Here is a 21,450-nt window from a genome sequence, read left to right on the forward strand (position 1 = left end):
GCCCCACACTCATGTCCCGGACTCAGCCGGGGAGGCTCCCGGCCGGTGCCTTTGGGGCCGGTAAAAACCACAAGTCGCGTCGCTCAACTACAACCTGTTTATTATGGAGGTTTTTTCCCAGGCGAGGGAAGTCGGGAGCACTCGTGTCCCGACTTTGGCCTTTGGGGATGGGAGACAGGGCAGGGGGTGTTCTCTCCGCCGCCGGGGCCGGGCACCTGCTGCGCTGGGCTGGAGCCGGGCCGTGCCGAGCCGTGCCGAGCCCGGCGCCGCTCGGCGGGCAGCCCCGCCCCGGCTCCCCCCGGGCGGCGGTGGGCGGGGGCCGGGCGGAGCGGGGCGCACGGCGCGGCACATCACAGCACGGCTCGGCACAGCGCGGCTCGGCTCGGCTCCGCTCTCCCGCCATGGCATCCAAGTGCCCCAAGTGCGACAAGACCGTGTACTTCGGTGAGCGCATCCCCGGGGCCCGGCCCCGCATCCCCTTCCCCGCGCCGAGACGCATCCCCGGGACCTCAAACCGGTCCCCCAGCCCAGAGCCGGCGCTCATCCCCGCCTTACCCTTCCCCGAGCCCCGGTGCTTTCCGTTTTCCCCCACTGGGATGTATCGCCCCGGTGTCCGCTCCGCCGCAGCTCCCCGCGGGGCTCAGCCCGAGACCGGCCCGGCAGCAGCTCCTTCTCCCCTCGGGGGCACCGCGGCCCCTCCGCTCTGCATCCCCGGCTGTGCTGGGGTGCTGCCGGCTGGCCCTGGGGCAGGCGGCACAGAGGGTGTGGGTGATCCCGGCCTTGCTGGGCTGAGGGGGGAGAGCAGGAGGTGAGGAGCCCTGGCTGGGGTGTGTGCCCACACCTGGGGTGCTGAGAGGGGGGCGGCTCCTGTCCCCAGGTACTGCTGCCTTGGGTCAGGGGAGCCCAGCCCCCCGACACGGCCGGTACCGGGAGGGGGCTCCCGTGATTCGGAGGATCTCTTGGGGCCGGGAAGTTGGCAGCGGCAGGTGCAAACAAAACCTTCTCGCAGCCGGTTTCTTTGATTCCCTGCAAACCTGGCCCCAGGTGTGCCGTTCACCCCTCCCTGTCTCGCAGCGCAGCCAGCCCCCAGCGGGCTGTTCCCAGCCGGGCGAGCTAACGAAGGGTTTGGGGGCTCTACGGGACTTTTTCAAAGGCAGCTCCTGGGCTCGGAGGTCCATCTCAGCACCCCTGGGCTGGGTTAGGGCAGCAGCGAGTCCCTGCAGGTCTCCGAGGGCCCTGCCTGGGGTTGTGGCTGGTCAGGATCTCTGGAAGCGGGGCTGGCGTGTCTCCGGTCCGGCAGCGCGGGCTGAGCGCCGCCGCCCGGCTCGCAGGGAGGCGGGAGCAGCGGCAGATCCCCGGAGCTGCCCCAGCCCGGAGCCTCCGGCAGGGACCCTGCCCTGGGTGAGCACCCTCGGGCCTGCACCGTGAGCTCGGGATGGCCCTGGCGGTGGATCCAGAGCTCCAGCCCGAGCTGCCGCCGGGGACCTGCTGACCCGGGGTCCAGCTGGCCTGGCGCTGCCTCCCTAGAGCCCTCCCTACCCATCTCCCCCCGCTGCTCCGGGGTCCAGCCCCTGTTGCCTCAGTGTGTTTTGTTTGTTTGATGGAGAAATACCAAAGGGTCCTGATGATGTTTGAGCATTGGAGGCATTGGTGCTTTCATTCTTTTCCGGCCATCTCCAAGTAAACACAGGGAAATAGGAATTTGCTGTCTTCCTCCTTTAAATAAACCTATTTGAGTGTGGGTGGGAAGGGCTTGGCCCCTTGGATGTCTTTCTTTGTATGAATCTTTTCCTTTTTAAGCAAAAAATAATGTCTCCACAGCCAGCTGGGCACTGACCCGGGGGCAGAGTTGCTCCTCTCGCTCCAGGGATGAGCCTGCCCTGCGTGGGGGGGTCGGGGCTGGGCTCAGGGACCCGAGGAGGAGGCCAGGCTGTGCCAGGAGGAGAAGCACCAGCCCCCAGCAGTGTCCGTGCTCTTTCTTCTCCCCATGTCCGGGGTCACTTGTGGGTCTCCTGAGGATGTGGTCCGGGGCAGAACAGGGCTGTACCCCCTGCTGCAGCTGCTCTCTCCCCGGGAGGGTTTCTGTAGGTGCAGTGGTCCCTGTCCTGGGCTCTGCTGCTCCCCGTCCGTGTGGGGACTCCCTGCCCTGGAGGCAGGTGCCTGGCAGCGGGGCAGTGCCAGCTCCCATCCCACACCTTCCCGCAGGGAATGCTGCCCCTGAAGGAGACTTGGGGAGAGGAGGTGGTGGTGAGCTGAAACGGGAGCAAAAAACTTCTCTGTGCTTAGAGCTGAGATAGGCTGCAGCACGTCCCTGTTGATGCCTTGAGCTTTCCCTTGAGGAACCGCCCAGGCTCTGGAAGAATAAACCTGAGTCCGTTTATTCAGTGCATGAAAGCTCCATGCAAATCCTGAGCCGTCTTTCCGGGGTGGGGATCCCGGGCTTTCCTGCTGGTGAGAAGGCGATGGGAGCTCCGCGTCCGGGGTTTGGTGTCGCTCCTGAATTCCTGGGCCGGCCCGAAGCTTAGCGGGGAGGTGATTCATAAAGCCCCGCTTGTTCGGGAGCCTCCCTGGCCGTGCTGAATGAGCGCTGGCAGCCCGGGCTGCCCGAATGCCTGGGATTGCAGCCCCGGGTCGTGTGTGAGAGACGCCGCCGGCTCCCAGAGCGGCTGCCCAGCGCCGGCACTCCCGGGTACCGATGGAAAACTCATTTCCAGCATGCCTGTTGCTTCATGCTCCCTGGAAAAATCCAGCGGGCTCCTCCCTGCGCAGTCAGGAGGATGTGGGCGTTTCCTGAGCTACAGAATGAGCTTTTTTCCTTTAAAAAGCACGGGGAAATATAAAAATAGTTTTTTGGCTTTTTTTCCTTTTTTTTTTTTTTTTTTTTGAAAGGAGGTTGAGGTCTGTGACATTGTTTCCAGGAACGGTTGGGGCTAACTTTCCTGCTTTGGGAAGCTGGCTGGATGCAGTGAATGTTCGAGCGCAGGAGCAGCCGGCGGGTGCGGGGCCAGCTCCCGTCCCGTCCCCGCTGGCAGGTGGCAGCGCGCCGGGCTCGGGGCTGGCTTTGGGCTGTCACTGCTGGCAGCAAGCTCCGGGGGAAACCAGAGTCTCCCGCAGCCAAAGAGCCACACGTTTCCCCAGCTCCCTTTCCCATTGCTAAGCGTTAAATGAGTTTTGCAGGGTCACCGGGAGCCCTGGCCAAGCCTGTCCGCCTCCCATCCTCTCTTCCCAGAAGAGCGGGGGATTGCGGCAGCAGGGGGTTTCCTGTTTTCCCGTCCCAAGCACGAGGCAGGCACAAGCCCCAGGGATGCAGCGAGCACACGTGCGGTGGGCTCCGGCCGCGGGCGGCTTTTGGGGAGCTCGCTGTGAGGGCTGGGGGAGGCTGCCGCTCTGTTTTTTCGGAAAGGGGCATCGCGAAAGCAGGTGGGAGTCGCTCAGTAGCCCCCCAGGCTTAAAGCTGCTCTCCAGCGCTGGTTTGCCGGTGGAATTGCAGAGGAGGACCGAGGACACGGACATTTCCAGCTGGGATGCGAGGGCGGCCCGAGCCCAGCGTGCTGCCAGGGGCCCGCAGCAGGTGCCTGAGCCCGCGGGCACGCCGGGGGCACACGGGGTGCAGCCAGGTCCGGGCTGCTCTCCCTGCCGAGCACGGAGAAATTCAAGCTGCAGAAGCCACTCTGCAATTAATAAGTAACCGCTGTGCTTGGCTCCAGGCAGGGAGACGGTGGAGCAGGAGGGCTGGATTTCCATTATAGCCGTCCCTAACAAAGGAAGCGGCTCCTGCCCCCCAGCGCTGCGCTCCTCGGGAGCGGCCTCCTCCCGGCTCTGGGAGCGTCAGGGCACCTTGCCGAGTGGCAACTAAGGATGCTCCACTTCCCTGCTCCCCGTGCAGAGCCCTGCCGATGGGAGGGATGCCTCTGTGGGAAGCTGAAGAACAGGCTGAATAGCATTAGTTTTTCCCTCAGGAAAAAAGTGCGGGCTACAGAAAATGGTCTGTGGGAGTGTGGAACAGGGCGGTGTGAGGGCTGGGTCCCCTTGCTCTTGTGTCCTGGGCTTTGCTGGGGCTCCTGGCAGGGTGGTGCTGGCACTGCCAGCAGTGGAAGCCGTGCTGCTCCAGGGGCTGTGGGTGCTGCTGGAGCTGGCAGGTAGCCCTGTGCCAACCCAGGGCTGGTCTTAGGTGACTCTGTTTGTGTCTGGATTATGGAGTCCTGCAGCTGTGTCCCAGCTTCTAGGCAGACAGACATCCCCATGTTCCCATCCTCCCTCCCTCCTTGGCAGGAGCACAGGGATGGGGCGAGGTGAGGTGATGGGACTGGAAAAGAAAGGCAGGGAAAGGTGGAGCAGGAACGCCCAAGCAAGGAGTAATGGAAAATCTGTCACTGCAGTGTTGCAATCAAACACAGAGCCTGGAGCATGAGCCGTGGTGCCACTCCCGGTTGTGGTGGTGCCCACTGCTCCTGCCAAGGGCCCTGGTGCTACCAGGGAGGGGATGGCAGGAGATGGGTCCTGGCATGAGGATGGGGAGAGCTGTCCCACCATCCTGCTGTGCACTTGCTGGTGGGGAGCCCCAGTGCTGTGGCCCCTGAGCACCCTCAGCCCTGAGCTGAACCCTGCTTGGAGCTGTGGGGAGGTGAGGAGCCGTGGGGCAGGAGGGGCACTTTGACAAGCTTGGCTGCTCCAGCATGTCCCAGAATCCTTCTGTTGCTGAAACAGGCCAGGAAACTGTCTTATTCTCCTGGCACTGCCTGCCAGAGATGACATCTCAGAGTGCAGAAGGAAGGAACAGTGTGCTCTGAGCCAACAGCTACCCAGAGAGGGGTTTGGTGTGTGCCTCCATGTGCCCGGCTCTCACTGGCCACACTGCCCTGGCTGTGGGATGGGCAAGGGCAGGGCTGCAAGCGGGCCTCTGATTTTTGTGGTGGTGTCCCTCGGCAGTGTGGGCTGCACCTCCTGCCCCCTGGGGTCCTGCCTGCCATGCCTCACATGCAGGGCTGCTAAGGAAAGCAGCTGATTCCTTGGGCTCAGCCCTGGCTGAACCCAGTGCCTGGCTGGAAACACCGCTGATCCTTCCCCCAGCACAGACACAGCCAGACTGCCCAACCTCAAACACATCCCATTCAGATGCTGCTTGATGAAGCCCCGTGGAAAATGGTGGGGGACTTGCTGGAGGCTGCCCTGCAAACCAGAGCAGGAGATCAGAGGCTGCTGGCCAGGGAAGTGCCTGCAGTCAGCGAGCAGAGGAGAGGCGGGGAGCAGCAGGGGACGGGAGCAGTGCTGTGCACCAAGGCTGGAAATCAAACAACCTTCCCTTGCAGCAGAGTGGCTCAGCTACACAGGGGCTCAGACCCCGGGGAAGCCCTTGTCTCTCCCCTTGGCTGGAAGTGGGAGTCCCCCCGGGATATTCCCTGTTCCCCCCGGCTGTGCTCTGCAGCAAGGCCGTACTGAGCTGGCTTTGTTGCGCACTCGGAGGGAGCCCAGCGAGCTGGAGGGCTGCCTTCCCTTGCCTTGCTGCAGGGAAGCTAAATAGATATGTTTGGCCACAACTCAGGGTGCAGTGTAAGCGTCAGCACCAGCTGGGGATGGGGGAGAGGAGCTGTGCCAGGGGTGGGCGGGGGGCACGGCAGGGCACTGCCGACACCGGGCAGGGCAGCGTGCTGGGATATGGCCCGGCATGGCAAGGGCAGGAAATCCTCAGCCTGTCCTTCCACCTTTTCCATCTCCTGGCGACTAGGTGAGGAACTGGGGGAGGGATGAAGCTGCTGGCTCATGGCTCTTGGCTTTGTTTCCAGCCATTTACCAGGCTCCTTTCCTTGCACTTTTCTTTCTCCTGTCCTTTGTGTCTGCAACTGCTCTGAAGTGAATCTACAGTCGGTCTGACAGCATCCCTCTCTGCCAGGGATGCCTGTCTCTGGATCCCTGTGGGGATTTGGCCTCCTCACTGCCAGACTGGGGTTTGTCAGCTCTTCCCCGTGCCCTGCCAGGGCTGCGGTGGATGGATGGGGCACAGCCCAGGCCTTTGCAGAGACGCAGCTGCAGTCATGGTTCCTTTGGCTGAATAAGGCTCTGCCGGGGAGCAGCACTGACGTCAGGCTGTGGAAATACCTGTGCGAGGGCCTGGGGCTGGCTCGGTGCGGTGGCACAGAAACTGGGAGGAGGGATGCTCTCTCCTCATCCTGAGAAGATGCACCCACCTCTGGCCTGTGCCAGCTGCTTTGTCTGGGCACGGCGGGTAATTAAGGGCTAAGCCGCGTTGTCTCTGGGGCGGGGCCGCTGTGGAGCCATGGGATCAGTGTGCCTTGACAGCCCCCTCGGCTGCTTGCCTCCTCCTGGCCTCTGGTGTCCCTCGGCAGCGTGGGCTGCATCCCCTGCACAGAGCGAATCCGCCCCACAGCACGTCCTGCAGCCAGACGTGCCCCCCCGGCTGTGCCTCCACCTCTCCTCGGGGGTGTTTCCTCTGGGAGGGGGTTTCTCATCCATGGGCACCCCGTGCCTACCCACACAGGGCTGGCAAAGCCCCGAGCCACACACACGTGGCAGAGGCCAAATTCCTGAGTCAAGCAGCCTTAACCCTGCCCTTCCAGGGCTGCTGCCCAGCTGCTTTAGAGCTGGCTGGCTGCAGGGCTGAGCGTGCAAGGGGCACTGGGGGCCGGAGCAGGATGTGCTGGGAGAGCAGGGGGCACAGCCTTTGGTGGCAGAGGCTGGCTGCAGTGACACGTCTGGGCCGTGCGGTGCCCTGCTCCCTGCTCGGAGCCGGACACAGCCCCGGGCTGCTCCGCAGGGCCCCCGGGGTGAGGAGCGGGGCTCCCCCGGCAGCAGGAGGATGTGGCCAGAGCCTTTTCCTCTGGGGCTGATGCAACAGCGGAGCAGCTGTGGCCGAGTGACAGGAAATCTGGGCGCTGGTCCCTTCCCTCCGCAGTGATTTATGGGATGGTGTGGCCGCAGGCTGCTGCCCTGGAAATGGGCCGGAGTGGCTCCAAGCTGCTTCCTCTGCTCGGTGCAAACAATGCCTTCTGGAAAGCCATCCCGGCTGTGCCGGTCCCGGATGCATCCCCCGGGAATCCTTGTTTGCAGCCAGAGGATGCCCTAGCGGCCCCTGGGCGGCATTTCCATCAGGAGGCGAGGGCAGCCCCCGTGGTTCCCGGGCTGTCCCTGTGCTCCGGGTGCTCTCCCCTCCCTCCTGCCCCGTGCCCTGCCACGGGCTGTGCGTGCCGCTGGGATCCCTCTGGCTCTGCGTGGCTCGGGGATGCATCGACAGGGGGGTGCATCTGGCAGGGAGGAGCCAGGATTTCCATCTGCTGAAATATTCTTTTGGGGAGGAGGGGGATCATTGGGGGAGCATTTTGTATCGCGGGAGCAGGAAGGAGCTGGTGGGGGCTGTGGCCAGCTATAATTGCCACGGCCTCTGGAAAACATCCGCCGGGAGCTTCCTCCTTGCTTTGTAGCCGTGGCGGCGCTGGGTCGGGGCCGGGGGAGCTCGGGTGGTGCAGCCGGAGCGCAGCCCCGCCTGGCTGAGTGCGCATCCACTGTGACAAAGCCCAGCGGTTCCTTGGCCCCGAGCCCCTGGCTCGGCTTTCAGCCCGTCGCACTCGGCTTCCCTGCCTGGTCACCCCGCGGAGGAACCTTCCTATCCCTGCCGGGAGGGCTGGGAGGATGCAGGGCTCCTGCGATGGCCCCGCGGCAGTGGGGTGCTCCGTATGCCCCTGGTTTTGGGGAGTCCCTGGGGCCTGGGGGGCCTGGGGGCTGTTCACCCTGCAGCTGGCTCTCTGCTCCCAGAGGCAGATGAGGGCTGCAGAGGAAAAGGAGGGCGGCTCTGGCCCCTTCCTCCTGTGCTGCCTTCTGTGATGGGCTGGGGAGACACGGGCCCTCCCGAGCCCCTGGGCTTGTTGCCAGCAGGGATTAGCTCTGGCAACTTTGGGCAGGCAGGCCAGACCCCAGGCTCTGGTGGGGCATCCCTTGGCCCTGCTGTCTGCTCCTGCCTGGGTTTGGTTTTACAGCCTGTGTCTTCAGCAGGAGCTGGATTTGGAGTTTCTTCCAATGATGCGAGTCCCCAAAGTCCATCTCTCGTGTGCTTGCTTGGAGGTGCCCTCGGGAGTCTCCTGTGCACCCTGGTGCAATGGCTCTGGCTCTGCCCTGCCACACTGCCCCTCTCTCCTGCCCGGCTTTGCCCTGGGATGGAATTTTTGGGTGATGATGGCATTGTTTCAGCTTATCTTGGCCTTGCGACCTGCCCCGGATGCAGCTGTTTGCCTTTGGAGGAGGGTGGCTCTAGAAGCCAGGACCTGCCCTTTGGGGAGCTCTTGACCCCCAGTCTGAACTGGATGCAAACAGGTGACATTTGCTGAGGTCCTCGGGGGGAAGTCCGACATCGCAGAGGAGGTCTTCTCATGGAGTGCAGCCAGCTCTGGTTGCACTTTTATTTGCTTGTTAAATATTTTATTTGGCTCTCCTGATTTAGTTTTACGGTGGCTTTAACGGGCTCACACTGTTTTCCAGCTGTCTCTGCACATGTGCAGGGCAGAGGGAGGGCCAGCAGGAATCCGTGGGGGGCACAAGGCAGCCTGTGGCCGCCCAGGAGCTGGGAGGGAGAGGGGATGGTGCAAGGCTGAGGATGCAAGAGGAGCACTGGCAGCCTGTGCTGCCTCCCAGGGTGCTGCTGGAGGCCTACAGCTCGGGGCCAGATGGAAGGATTGTATTTGTATTCATACAACCAGTCTCAAAGCGTTTGCCATGCCTGAATTTGCCCACTGGGCTTTGTCACTGTTTTCAGTGCTGGCAGCGAGTTGCTCTGCAGGTTTGTGGCCGTGCAAGAACGGTGGCTGTGTGCCCATCCACACATCGTGCTGTTCCCGGGCTGGGGGCAAGGGGCAGGTGTTTTCCAGGCCACATGTCCATGCTGGGTGACAGTGGAGGCCATCTGCCATCCCCTCCTCCTGGGAGCATCTCTGGAGCTGCGGCTGAGGCTCCTGGGGAGAGGCTGGCTGTGCGTGGGGGAGTGTGACTGCAGGGGCGGGGTGGGCATGGAAACGCCAAATATTTGAATGGGAGTGCAGTCATTCCGGGTAACGTGGCGGGTAAAAATAGCCACGGGGAGCAGGAAAGAAAACGCTACCGTTGCTGGCCTGGCGCGTGGGAAAGCGCGGCCGTGGGACAGCAGCTGGGGGTGTTCTGCTTTCCTGCTTCCAGCTGGGACAGGGTTAATGTTCTTCTTAAGAGCTGGTGCCGTGCTGTGAGGGGTCAGAGACCCGGGCTCTGTGCCCACGTCCCACAGGGCTGGGGGGGCCCTGGGGGCTGCAGCTCAGTGGCTCCTGTTTCCTGCAGGCACAGTGTGAGCAGCCCCCGGTGAGCGAGTGCAGCCCCTCTGCGGTGCAGCCCCCCTGGTTCCCAGGCCTGGCTGCCCCTGGGGCTTCAGTGGGTGCTGGGCAGTGGCTCACCCCTCTCTCGTGTCCCCTGCAGCCGAGAAGGTGTCTTCCCTGGGCAAGGACTGGCACAAGTTCTGCCTGAAGTGTGAGCGCTGCAACAAGACCCTGACCCCGGGTGGGCACGCCGAGGTAAGAGCTGCCAGGGCGGGCGGGGTGGGAGCCGTGCTGGCACTCAGGGGGGCCTGCTGGGACGAAAATCCCAAAGCCAGGGCTGGGGTAGATACCTGATGCCATGTGGAGGCGCTGTCCCTGCGGCATGCAAGCCCAGGAGAACACACTGTGGCTTCAAACGCTGCTGCTGCAACTCAGGGTGTTCTTGTGCACAGCCCTGGGTGAGCCACAGAGTGGTGCTGGCACCACGTGCGGTGACCCTACTCTGTCACCCAGGCAGCTGTGGTGGGGCTTGGCATGCCCCAGTAAGCGCATGAAGCTCCATGCACTGGGCAGACTTGTTTGGGCATTGCCCAGCTCTGGAGAGGTGTGTGTGCTGGGAGCCTGCACTGACCTGTGGTTAAAAACACCAAGAACGGGGAAATGCCTGGGTTGCCATGGTAACGAGAGCTCGGCACTGGCGCTCTCGGCGCCCCGGAGCTTGTGCTGGAGTGTGATGCCACTGCCACTCCCCTGCACTTGGGAGTGTGAGGTGCCATGCCGCTGGTTGCAGCTGCTCGGGCTTAGGAGCAACTGTATTTCTCCCGTGCAGTGTCCCTGGGTGACACCCTGGGTCTGCACAGCACCTGCCATTCCACAGTGTCACCAGCTCCTTAGCTTGGCTCTAGCAGGCAGCACAGCTGGGCACCAGCAGGGACAGCCGTGCTGGTGGCCCCCAGCCCGTGGGGAAGCGGGGCCTGTCCTGCCAGCGAGGTGGATCTGTGCTCCAGACCGGGTTAAGCCCAGAAGATTTGCTGCTTCTCCATATAAGGTTGGATTCTGTTCCCATAGGGGATGGCAGCCAAGCCCCACTGACAGATTTGGCCCTTCCCTGCTTTTTCTCCCTCCTTTTGGGGAGGCTAGGTTGGAAAGGTGTCGCGGGGAGACCAGTTAAATGTTTACCCTCCCCTCTGGCATGGCAACGCTGTGAGCATGCTCGTATTTATGCCTTGCAATATTTTGCAGCTGCCTTTGGCCAGCCCAGAGCCTTCTCCCTCCCTCAGCCTTACCTCTGGCTGTCCTGGCCCTTGCCTTTGGCACGGCCCTCTGCTCAGCATCCACCCTGCCCTGCGTGGGCAGCACTGCTTGCCTTGCAGCAGAGGGATGGAGGGCAGGAGCAGGGCTGAGGGGCTGAGTGGGGCCGAGCAGGAGATGGGGTGGGATCCTGCCTGAGCACTGGCTCCCAGTGGGTTTTCTGCCCAGGGCAGTGTGTGTGCCAGCTGTGCTGGCCCCCTGCTCCAGCCACAAACACTCTTTCTTTTCCCTTGGACTGGGTTCCAGCTGGCCCATGAGAAACGGGGAGTTCTGGGGCTTATCGCCTGCCTCCTGCCTTCCTGTGATAATCACCCCAGACGATAGCGGGGTCGATAGCAGCTGGGCTGGGACCAGAGCCCCTGCGGGGCCTCTGATCTTGGGCCAAGGCGAGGGAAAGGCGAAGCTGAGCTCCCACGGTGCTCTGAGCAGGAGAGTGGCCTGGCTGTGCACAGCGTGCTGAGGGGCTGAGGCCGTGCCTCGCTGGCTCCAGTGCCACGGTTGAGCTGCTGTGGCCACTGGTCCTCCAGCCCCAGGGCATGACCTGTTCACAGCAGCCCGAGCGCTTGGTGCAGGTGAAACCCCCGAGTGCTCAGGCTGGGCTAGGCTGGTGCTGCAGACCCAGAACTGGGTGCATTTTAGGGTGCTGGCATGGCCATGGTGGTCCCTGACACCAGGGGATGGAGGTGCTCCTGAGGGAGCCGTGGTCACCACTCCTAACACTGCCCTCTCTCCCCAGCACGATGGGAAGCCCTTCTGCCACAAGCCCTGTTACGCCACACTGTTCGGCCCCAAAGGTACGTCCCTGTCCCCCCTGCCTGTGCTGCTGGGCTCGGGGCTGCAGGAGGGGCCAGGTCCCCTCATCCCCACCGGTGGCCCCAGCAACATCCCAGAAGCCAGGCTAGCATGGGCTGAGCACTGAGCCAGCAAATTGCAGTCCCAGGCCTGCTGTCTGCTTGTGCAGAGGGAGAGAAGAGCTGCTGGAGGGAAGGAAGGAGGGAGGGGGAAGGAAGGAATCTATTCTGACAGTTGCCTTTTTTTTTTTTTTTTTTTTTTTTTTTTTTTTTTAATATTTAAAAAAACAAATTCCCATTCAAACAGAAGGTGGAGTTAGTCTCCTGTCCCAGATGTGGCTGGAGGAAGCCTGGGTCAGGAGAAAGCAAGCCAGGGCTGAAGTGCAGCAGTGGCCGCTGGCTCAGCGGGGCTGGGGGAGGAGGGACAGGTGGCTGGGGGGACGATGGAGACCCCAAGGCTCCCAGGCCACCGCAGGCTCTCTGTGCCCCCCTGCAGGCGTGAACATCGGCGGGGCTGGCTCCTACATCTACGACAAGCCGCAGATCGAGGGGCAGACTGCCCCGGGACCCATCGAGCACCCCGTGAAGGTGGAGGAGAGGAAGGTGAATGCTGCACCTCCCAAGGGACCCAGCAAAGGTGAGGGACAGGACAGGACAGGACAGGCAGCCTGGCCCTTTGCCGTGCTGGGCAGCCAGCGCAGAGCCACCGTGCTTGGTGACGGTGTGAGCTGCAGAGTTTGTGTGTGGGGTCCACCCCCCCCGCTGTGTCCTGGCTGAGATGACCCCCCACTTCCCAGGCACATGTCCTCTTCTCTTCCAGCCTCCAGTGTCACCACCTTCACCGGGGAGCCCAACATGTGCCCACGCTGTGGCAAGAGGGTCTACTTTGGTAAGGTGGCAAGTGTGTGTGCTTGCCTCGGGGTGGCACGGCCCTGCAGGGTGGCATGGCCCCATGGGAATGGGCTCTGTGCAGGAGCCCTGGGGCATGCAGGGAGGCTGGGAGTGGGGTCTGGATCAGAGAGGGGGTTATGGGTACAGAGGGATGTGCCTGAGGGGCCTTCAGGGATGGGTCCTCTTGGATATACTCCTGGGTGCAGGGCTTTATCTGCGTTGTATCCCCTGCTGTGTCACCTGCCATGTGGTAATAGCTGTCCTCAGCCATCCTCTATCACCTGCGAGGCACCAGAGAGGTGGGAGGGATGTGGGAGGCTGAGGGCTCTCCTGGGATTATGTGATATCCCCGTGGGGAATGCTCCCCCTTGGCATGTTGCAGCAGGCTGGTGTGACCCTCTCTCCTTGTCCCACTCCAGCTGAGAAGGTGACTTCGCTGGGGAAGGACTGGCACCGTCCCTGCCTACGCTGTGAGCGCTGCAGCAAGACGCTGACCCCGGGGGGACATGCCGAAGTAAGGGGGTGCCAGCCTCAGAACCCTGGCCTGCACACCTGGGGGTGCCAGCGGGGCATGGCTGAGATGTCCCAGGCCATCCTGCTGGCACCCACTGCCTTTGCAGGAGGGCAGGGCTGGGAGGAGCAGCCTCTCAGCCTCGGGAAGTGCTGGGGGTGTTGGGTGTCTGCAGGGGAGGAGCACGAGAGGTGTCCAGCCAGGTGGGCACGCCCTGGGGACTGGATTTCCCCCGGCCCCCAGCCCAGGTGACAGGTTTCTCTCTCTGCCCCACACAGCACGATGGACAGCCCTACTGCCACAAGCCCTGCTACGGGATCCTCTTCGGGCCAAAGGGTGAGTGAGAGCCTGGGGGCACAAGGGGGGACCCAGGCCAGGGGCACACGCTCTGCATGGGCTGCCACTGTCGCTGCTCGTGCCACCACCCAGAGGGGACATCTCCCTGGAGCATGCCTCTTATGGGAACCTCTTCGAGCCAGGTCTGATAAGCTCTGGGAGGCCTATAACACACCCAGGATAGCTCAGCTACCCCTTGGAGGCATAAAAATCAGCAGGATGGCTTCTGTTGCAGTGTTGGAAACAAAAAGGTTTAACAAAAGGCAAAATAACAAACAGAAAAACCGAGCCAGGTGCTAGACGTTCTTGCTCCTGGTAAAACACTTTACAAAAGCCATTACTTTCTTTCTTCACCTGAATTGCCCTAGCCTCTGTCTAATTAGCTCTCCTTGAGTTGGAGGTGAAGTCCCCCAAGTCCTATGAAGTGTCTTTTCACTTAATCGAGGAGAGGAACTTCTGGGCTCCTTTCCTTTTAAGGGGACAAAAGATCGTTTTATCCCTCCGTCAACAAAGAGCACACTCCTACACCTGACACCTTCCTGCCCGTGTCCTCACCCTGCTGTTTCTCGCCCCGTGCAGGTGTCAACACCGGAGCTGTGGGAAGCTACATCTACGACAAAGACCCTGAGGCGAAGAACCAGCCCTAGGCAGCGTCCCCGCCCTGCCCGCACGCTCTGTGCCCCTCCTGTACTAACCTGCTGCTCCCAGCCCGAGCAGAGCCTCCCCAGGCTGGCCACGGAGCTGTGCCCTCTCTGCTGCCCCTACTCCTGGCAGGACAGCCCTGCCCCTGGGTTATTATCATGGTCTCTAATATAAGCTTCAGTGTTTTAAGGCTAAGGTAGAAGGTATCTCTGGTGGTTCCCAATGCGCTCTGCCCTCCCCAGCCCTCCCACCACCCCCCGAGTGTGGGAGGCAGCAGGGCAGCTCTGGGGATGTCCCCGTGGGCAGGGGATGGCGGGTGGTGCCCAAAGGCTGAGGATGGGGGAAGGTGGTGGCAGGAGTCCCACCACGGGAGGGTGCTCCAGGCTGTCCCTCAGTGCTTGGGGTTGGGGTGAGGGTGCCCAACCCTCTTCCTCACCAGCTGCTGGAGATGTGTGACACCTGGCAGCACGGCCCTTCTCCTGGCCCTTCCCAGGCTCCATGCCCTGGCTCTCACTGTCCCTGGGTCCCACAGCTGGCCCTGTCCACTCTTAGGTCTGGCAGCTCCCTACATCCCTGCCTTTGAATCCCTCTAGGGGCACCCAGGCAGGTGCCCCAGCCTGCTCTGTGGGCTGGTTTAGTTTGGTGTCCCCAGCCTGCTCCCCCTGGAGGCACAGCCTGTGCCAGGGAGCACCTGGCAGCTTCAGCCCTGGGGGAGGGGGCTCTCCTCTCCCCACCTTTGGAGGACAGAGCGCATTGGGCCGGTGGCCTGGGCAGCAGGACCCCCCCTGCTTCCCAGAGCCGGAGGTTTCTCATTGTTGTGTTTATTTATAAGCAGTTGTAAATGTGCTCCTTGCTTTGGAGAATGACACGTGGCCCCCTCTCAGCCGTCCCCCGTGCACGCCCAGCCCTGCTGCTGCCCAGGAGAGCAGGGGAGGCTGGGGCAGGATCCGCCGGGGCAGCGAGCCCTCGGTGCCAGCGCCCCGCTCTCTTCAGGCTCCCTGTGCTGCTGCAGGGCTGACTTTTGTTATTTGCTGACAATAAAGGTTTTGAGAGATGTGCTGTGCAGCTCAGCTCCGGGTGGAGGTTGGGGAGGCTGTGCACACCACACAGCATCCCTCGGGTCCCATGACACGGTGGGACCCTGCTGCCCCATCCCATCTGGCTCCTCCTGGGGCCGGCCGGAGCAGATCCAGCGGAGCCCGAGCTCCTCCCGGGGCGCTGTTCCTGCGCTGCGAGCACAACAGCCTTGTAGGAAGCTGTGCTGGCCCTGCAGACAGGATGGGGTGCGGTGGGATGGGTCTTTCCCAGCTTTGGGGAGTGGGAAACCAGCGGAGAGAAGCAAAAGAGCAGATGTCATTGCTCCCCCCAGCCCGGGCTCGCTGAGCAGGCGCAGTGCCTGAGTGGGACTGCCCTCGGGAAAGCTCGGCCTGGCAGCAGCAGGGCAGGAATGCAGTGTGGGGGCATTGCCCTGTCCCCAGCCAGATCGCAGCCCTGCTGCCAGGCCTGGTTTTAGACATCCAGCTATTCCCTCGGAGCACGGAGCTCGGGGCTGCCAAGCCAAACACCGGCTCTGGGAACTGCTGCTCGGGCTCGTCCCTTCTGTCACGTTCCTGCAAGAGCCCCGCTAGGCTGCCTGCTGGCCGTGCCCCTGGGGACCCAGGCATGCCACTGGCCCGTCTGCAGGCGAAAACAGAGCCCCGGTGGCCCCGCGGCGGCTGAAGCCAGCGGCAGCGCCGGAGCTGCTCCGCGCCCTGCAGAAGGGGCTGCCGGGCAGCTGGGAAATGCAGCGGGCAGGGCGCAGCTGGGAAATGCAGCGGGCAGGGCGCAGCTGGGAAATGCAGCGGGCAGGGCGCAGCTGGGAAATGCAGCGGGCACAGCTGCGGGACGGGCCGGCAGGGAGCAGCGGCTTTTCCCTCCTGGCAGCAATCCCGGCGGCACGGAGCCTTTTCCCAGGCACAGAGCGCTCGGCAGCGCGGCTCCCGCCTCGGGAACGGGCTCAGTGTGTTGGTGTTTTGGTGCGGTTTCCATGGAGACCTGACCCCGGGATGCTTCAGGGACAAGGCTGCGGTGTAAATCAGAGCGGTGTCGCTCTCGGCTCCTCCCCTGACCGGCAGCTGGGCCCTCGCACCCAGAATTTGCCAACTTTGCCCCGTGTAGCAGCAGCGGTGCTGAGCTGGGGGGTGCCCATCGCTCCTCCGGGGCCCAGCAGAGCTGCCAGCAACGCCCTCGGCACGAATCCATCTCCCCTTGCAACTCTTATTTCCCATCATTAATTAACGAGCTTAATATGCCAGCCTCTCTGCTAGCCTGTGGCCGTGCCCTGCAGCAGGGTGCTTCCCTGTGGCCTGCCCAGGCTGATTCTCCTCCCCATGGTGTGCACCAGCCAGGCTCAGCAATGCCAGCAGGAACCCACCATGGGCTGGCTTCCCCCTCGATTCCTTTCTTTTTTTTTTTTTTTTTTTTAATCCTTACATTTTCTTTTCCTCGTGAGAGTTTTGCTGAAGGAATGCAATGAAATCAAAAATAGACAAAATTCAGCTCTGCTGCACCATGGAGTGCTGGGAAGCCTGCAAATATCACAGCAGCCTGCTATGCCAAAGGGCACGACCTGGCTGCTCAGGCTCTGGGTGGGCAATGTCCCCCCACCCTCAGGTGGGTGGAGGGACTGGGCGCCTCTTGTGACACAAAGTGTCCCCAGGTACAGCAGGTGCCCCCAGGGTGGGTGTTAAGAGCAGGAACCTGAAGGCTGAAGGAGTCCTTTGGGGTCCTCTATGGGATTATCTGTGTGTGCTGAGGGGCAGGGGCTGTCCCTGTGCTTATGGATCAGTGTGGGGACCAGGGCACAGACACAGCAGAGTGACACTTTGCTCAAGCAGGGAAGGCAGCTCTGGCCTCTAATCCTTGGTGCATTTTTGTATTTATTTTTGGGAGGCCTATGTGAGCTTAAAGTGCTCCTTTACTTGAGGCTTGGAAAACATCCTTCCCCTCAGGGATGTCAAATATTTTATTTTTTTTCAACTTGGACTTGCTAGTGGGATAAAAAAGTCGGAGGGCCCTGGTGATTACAGACAAGCTCTCCAGGGTACAGATGAAAATAGAGAACAAAGTGGATGAAGCTTTGCTTGGAAATCCCCCAAGCCCTGTGAATTTGTCCTGGGCCATTTCACTTGCTGGCTCCCAGGTTTCCTGGGAGCCAGCAGAGCTCAGCAGAGAACTCAGCAGCTGGTCAAGCTATTCTGAGGGCAGCGTGGGTGATGGGTGCCAGCCTGGGTGTCCCCAGGCTGCAGGAGGAGCAGTATTGTCACCTACTGGTGCTTCTCAACACAAGGCTGAGGGGGCCTGTGCCTTGTGCTGTCCTTCATCACCCAGAAAAGGGATGGAGAGTGCACAAAGACTGCTTCCAGAGAGGCACAGCACGCTGCACACATGGGAAACAGCAGGAAAGGAGCTGGTAGGGGTGGGAATGATGAGGGCAGCCCTGCCAGTCCCTGCAGGGAAGGGGCTGCAGCCACCACGATGCGGAGGGCTCCTGAAACGCAGGGACAGAGCAGGACAGGATGGCTCTGGGACACCGGGGGCCAGAGCAGCACAGCCAGGCAGGGAAGCCAGACAGATTGAAAGCATTTGCTGGGAAGTCAATAAACAGGAGCCAAAAGGGATGAAGTGCTGGAAGATGTGATTTAAGATGGGATATTGAAAGTGACCCAGTAAGCACAGCTTGTTTCCACATGGGCCAAGAGCTGGCTCAGCAGAGGGGCTCTCCTGGTCTGGCTGAGCTTTGGCTTGGTCCCAGTGGGAGGGTAAAGAACTGGGTGTAAATACTGGAGAGGGTGTAGATGGGCAGGCAGGGATGAAGAACAAGGAATGGCACAAAACCAAGCAGAGAAGAAAGACTTGGGCTGCAAGTCCCCCTGCCAGTGCAGTGCTCTGCAGTGTCACACAGGGAGAACTGCTGGTGCCCACTCTGGCTGTGATCCTGGTGAGGGTGCTGCTGGCTCCCCTCACCAGTGTTGCTGCCTGGGGACATCCATGAGGGCACACCCCAGGATGCAGGCAGAGCTCTGCATCAGCCTTTAGGTTTTCAGGCAGGGTGAGCAGCTGGGAACCATCCTGGGGAGCTTGAGGGGCTCCTGGAGTGCCCAGGGGCAGACTGCTGGGGGAGGAATACCTGTGCCCGGATGGAGGAGTGCAGGCTGCTAATGTGAGCAAACCTGTGACTCCTCCTCCTCTCCTCCTCTCTCCTGCTCTGCCCTGGCCCTCTGTCGTGCCTGAGGATGTCAGAGCACAGTAATCACATTCTTTTCACCTTCCTGCTCCACTGCCATACCATGACCACGCTGAGCTGGGTGCTGACAGAGAGAGCAAACACTTCTGCACCCCTTTGCCTCACCTGCAGTGAATTTTTAACCAGGAATAAAAGGTGTGGCACCAACAGCCTGGAGCCAGCCCAGGGCAAGTGGTGCTGCCAGGGAGGCTGGGGAGGTGATCCCTGGCACAGATCCCCTGAGAGTAGCCCCTGAGTTGTGTCCACAGTCCCCGCCAGCCCCAGCACCCGTGTGTGTCTCCCTGGCAGGCAGAGGAAACCCCTCCTGGACACTGGGCAGCTTTCCAAAGCAGCAGACTTTGCTTCCTTGACAATCCTGGCCCCATTTGATAGCCACAATAGAAACAGCCAGGCCATGCCAGGAAAATGTACCAAATCCTCCCCCAGCAGGATTTAGCCAGGAGGTTTCCTTGGACGGCCACTAATGGAAACTTGCAGCAAAGAGCAGATGGCAGCGGAGACTTTGGCCAGACTCTACTCAGGGAGGCTGGGGGAGCCTGGGTGGAATTGGAGGAGATTTTCCACATCTTGGCAGGGTTGGAAAGGAGGACAAGGGCTGCCACACCCTTTTGTCCCGCGGATGGAAGCCACACCGTGTCCCTGTTGTCCCCACGTGGGCAGCGCTGCGTGCTCCATCCGCTGAGCCGTGTTTGTTTTTGCTCGTGCAGTGTAACATTAACCCCGTGGTGATAATTCACGCCCTGCCTCTGAGGGTGAGAGCTGACCTGACAAGGGGCTGTGGGGGCAGCCAGCTGCCCGAGCTGGCCTGGAAGCGTTTTTACAGTTTCAGCTGGAAGCAGACATGTGATTGCCCGTGCCCGAGGCAGGACGGCTCTGCACTGTGTCCCCAAGGGCACAGAGCACAGATTTTGGCGTGGCAGTGGGCATGTTGGACAGGCTCAAGCCATCTGGGGCTTTAGAGCACAGTGGCAGTGTGCTGGTGGGTGTGTCACAAACCTGCAGAGCGCCCCTTCCCAGCCCCTTCCCCACGCCCCCCCCAAGGCCTTTCCTGCCTGTCTTGCTCACAGTCACTCCCAGCCAGCAGTCGCCTGCCAGCTCTGTGAAGACAGAGTATCTAAGTATCCCAGAGGTTTTCCTTCGGGTGTAATTGCTGTTGTTTTCCTGTCTGTCTGGTAATGGGATTAGCTGCATGCAGATCCGGAGGGGATGGAGGGGAGTGGGGGCAGAGCCTGCCAGCCCCTGTTGCAGGGCACGCTGAGAGCTCCTCTTGATGGCATCATGTGCCTGGCAGCTCCCCCCAGCTTCTGCCAGGCTTGTTTTAAGCCATCCTATAATTTTCTTGTCAAATTAGAGTTCCACGCTGGGTTGTGTGGCGCATATTTTACAACAAATAGTCTTGGCTGAGAGGGCCTTTGACATGCACAAGTGTGGGCTGAAACATGGCCAGGGAGGAGATTTTGCAGGACTCGCAGCCGTGAGAGTGCTGGGACAATGCTGGACCAGGGTGTCACTGGCCCCTGGGTCACACCCTCACTTGTGCATCCTCTCCCCTCTGTGCAAGGATGCTGGGGGGCTGTGAGAACTGTGGAAGCCCCTACCCCACTCCAGCAAGGTGGGGCAGGAGGGGGAGCCTGCAGCTGCTGCCTGGGCAGATGGGCTGGTCTGCTACATGGAAATAGCTGGTTTTTTCTTGCTGTCTTAGCAAAACAAACCAAAATCGGCTTATGTCACTGCCCTGCCTGCAAAAATGCCAGTGGTTTTCCAGTTGTTACTGCAGTAGTCACCAGTGGCCAAGATGCTTGAGGCAGGCAGCTCTGGCACACCCAGGGGCTCTTGACTTGCAACTCTCCCTCAGCAGCCCAAGAAATTCTTGGGGGCTGCAGGGACCTTTCACAAATTAGGGCACAAATGGAGCTGGGGAGCTGCTGCTGGCTCTTGCCAAGGGAGGGGATGGCCCTGGTCATAACAACACCACCCAAACAAACAAATGAGACAGCCCAGGTTGTCCGAGGGCCGTTGCCATGCCATCGGGGAGCGCTGGCGCCGGATGTTCAGGAGAGAGCCTCACCCACAGATTCCTATCAGAGGGCATCGACAGCTGAGGCATGCTCAGTCAGTTAAATTAGCTGGAACAAGGTCTGCAGATAAGATAAAGCTGTGCTTTCCTGAAGAGGCTGCTCTCCTTGGCGCTGCCTGGGTTGTTTCCCTGTCAGGCTATAAACCTTGATTTGAAATGATGCTTTGGGTGGGACCTGGGTTTGCTGAAAATACCACCCCTGCCCTTCTCCTGCTGCTCCCTGGTGCTGTCTCTGCCCAGCACTGGAGCTGCCCACTGGATGACCTTGTCTGTATGCGTGGGCACGGCACCATGGGCAGCACCCCAACGAAGAGGGATGAGCTGGCTGCTGCTCACTGCCACTCCAAGAAGGCTCCCACACAGTCGGTTTTGTGTCCTGGGGGGACCCTGGATGGCAGAAGGAGCAGTGACCCCAAATGTCAGCCTGCTGCAGCGTTTCCAGCCAGCTCCCTCCAGCACAGTGGGACTGCTCCGTCGCAGAGTGCTGACAGGTTTTGCACACCGGCATTCCAAGTGTTTCTGGACCTGCTCCCTGTAAAATGGGCAAGAGGCTGTATCCCATGGGCTCCTGAGATGCTGCTGTGCTCCAGGGCACCTGTAGCCCTTCCTCCCTCCCTGCTGGGGCCCTCTGCCAGATGGCTTTGCTGCATTGCCCCAGCCCTGTGCATGCCTGCTGACCAGGGGGACAGGAGTGGGCAGGGTGCAGGCACAGCTCCCATGGGGTGCAGGATCCAGGGCTGTGCCCCACAGCAGCCTTCCTGCCGAGATTGGCTTGCTGGGATTCATGTAGGTTTGCAGGGCACGCAGCACCATGCTTTGGCTCACTCCTGGTGAAGCAGGCTGGGTGTAGCCCAAGGTCCATGGGTTCTGGTAACCCAGCAGGGCCAGCCAGGACAACCAAGAGCCACGAGGGGCCAGCAGGCACACAGCCCTGTGCGGGCAGGCTTGGCAGAGAGCACCATGGGGCTCGGTGGTGCCTTCTTTGTGAGAGTGGCCCACATGCTGTGCCTGCTCTCTTGAGTGAACAGAAGAATCTCCAGGAAGTCCATGGGGACACGGAGAGGAGGGGACAGCCAGGCTCTGCTCCAGCCGGGTCACTCAGTGTGCAGTGCCATGCTGAGGCACCTGCTGCCCCAGCTGGGGTGGGAGCATTCCTGACACAGGAGGAGCTGGGCCAAGTGGTCCATGGGGACTGGCCACAGGGCTGGCCAGCTGGAGGGACTTGCAGGAGGGCAGTTTTCAGCTGCTGGCCTGCACAAAACCTCCTTAAAAGGGATTGCAGCTGAAGGCATCTCTCTGAGCCAGTCAGTGGCCCCAAA

The 21,450-nt window shown here is 61.4% G+C and overlaps 1 protein-coding gene across 1 annotated transcript; it reads left to right on the top strand.

Annotated features, from left to right (window-relative positions):
- The first annotated feature begins 313 nt into the window (after nucleotides 1–313).
- Nucleotides 314–14,823, top strand: CRIP2 (cysteine rich protein 2). Its single transcript, XM_059854809.1, has 8 exons — nucleotides 314–444; nucleotides 9,448–9,542; nucleotides 11,335–11,392; nucleotides 11,886–12,026; nucleotides 12,210–12,278; nucleotides 12,700–12,794; nucleotides 13,070–13,127; nucleotides 13,707–14,823. The coding sequence occupies exons 1-8, from the start codon at nucleotides 402–404 to the stop codon at nucleotides 13,772–13,774; spliced, it is 627 nt and encodes a 208-aa protein (XP_059710792.1). The 5' UTR covers nucleotides 314–401; the 3' UTR covers nucleotides 13,775–14,823.
- Nucleotides 14,824–21,450: the final 6,627 nt, after the last annotated feature.

Source organism: Haemorhous mexicanus, chromosome 9 (assembly GCF_027477595.1).
Source record: "Haemorhous mexicanus isolate bHaeMex1 chromosome 9, bHaeMex1.pri, whole genome shotgun sequence".
NCBI classification, from domain to species: Eukaryota; Metazoa; Chordata; class Aves; order Passeriformes; family Fringillidae; genus Haemorhous; species Haemorhous mexicanus.

Coding starts and splice junctions, on each gene's coding strand:
- CRIP2 (XM_059854809.1), top strand. CDS start 402: ATGGCATCCAAGTGCCCCAAGTGCGACAAGACCGTGTACTTCG. Junction 12,279..12,699: donor TGGCAAGAGGGTCTACTTTG/GTAAGGTGGCAA, acceptor GTCCCACTCCAG/CTGAGAAGGTGACTTCGCTG. Junction 13,128..13,706: donor GATCCTCTTCGGGCCAAAGG/GTGAGTGAGAGC, acceptor CGCCCCGTGCAG/GTGTCAACACCGGAGCTGTG.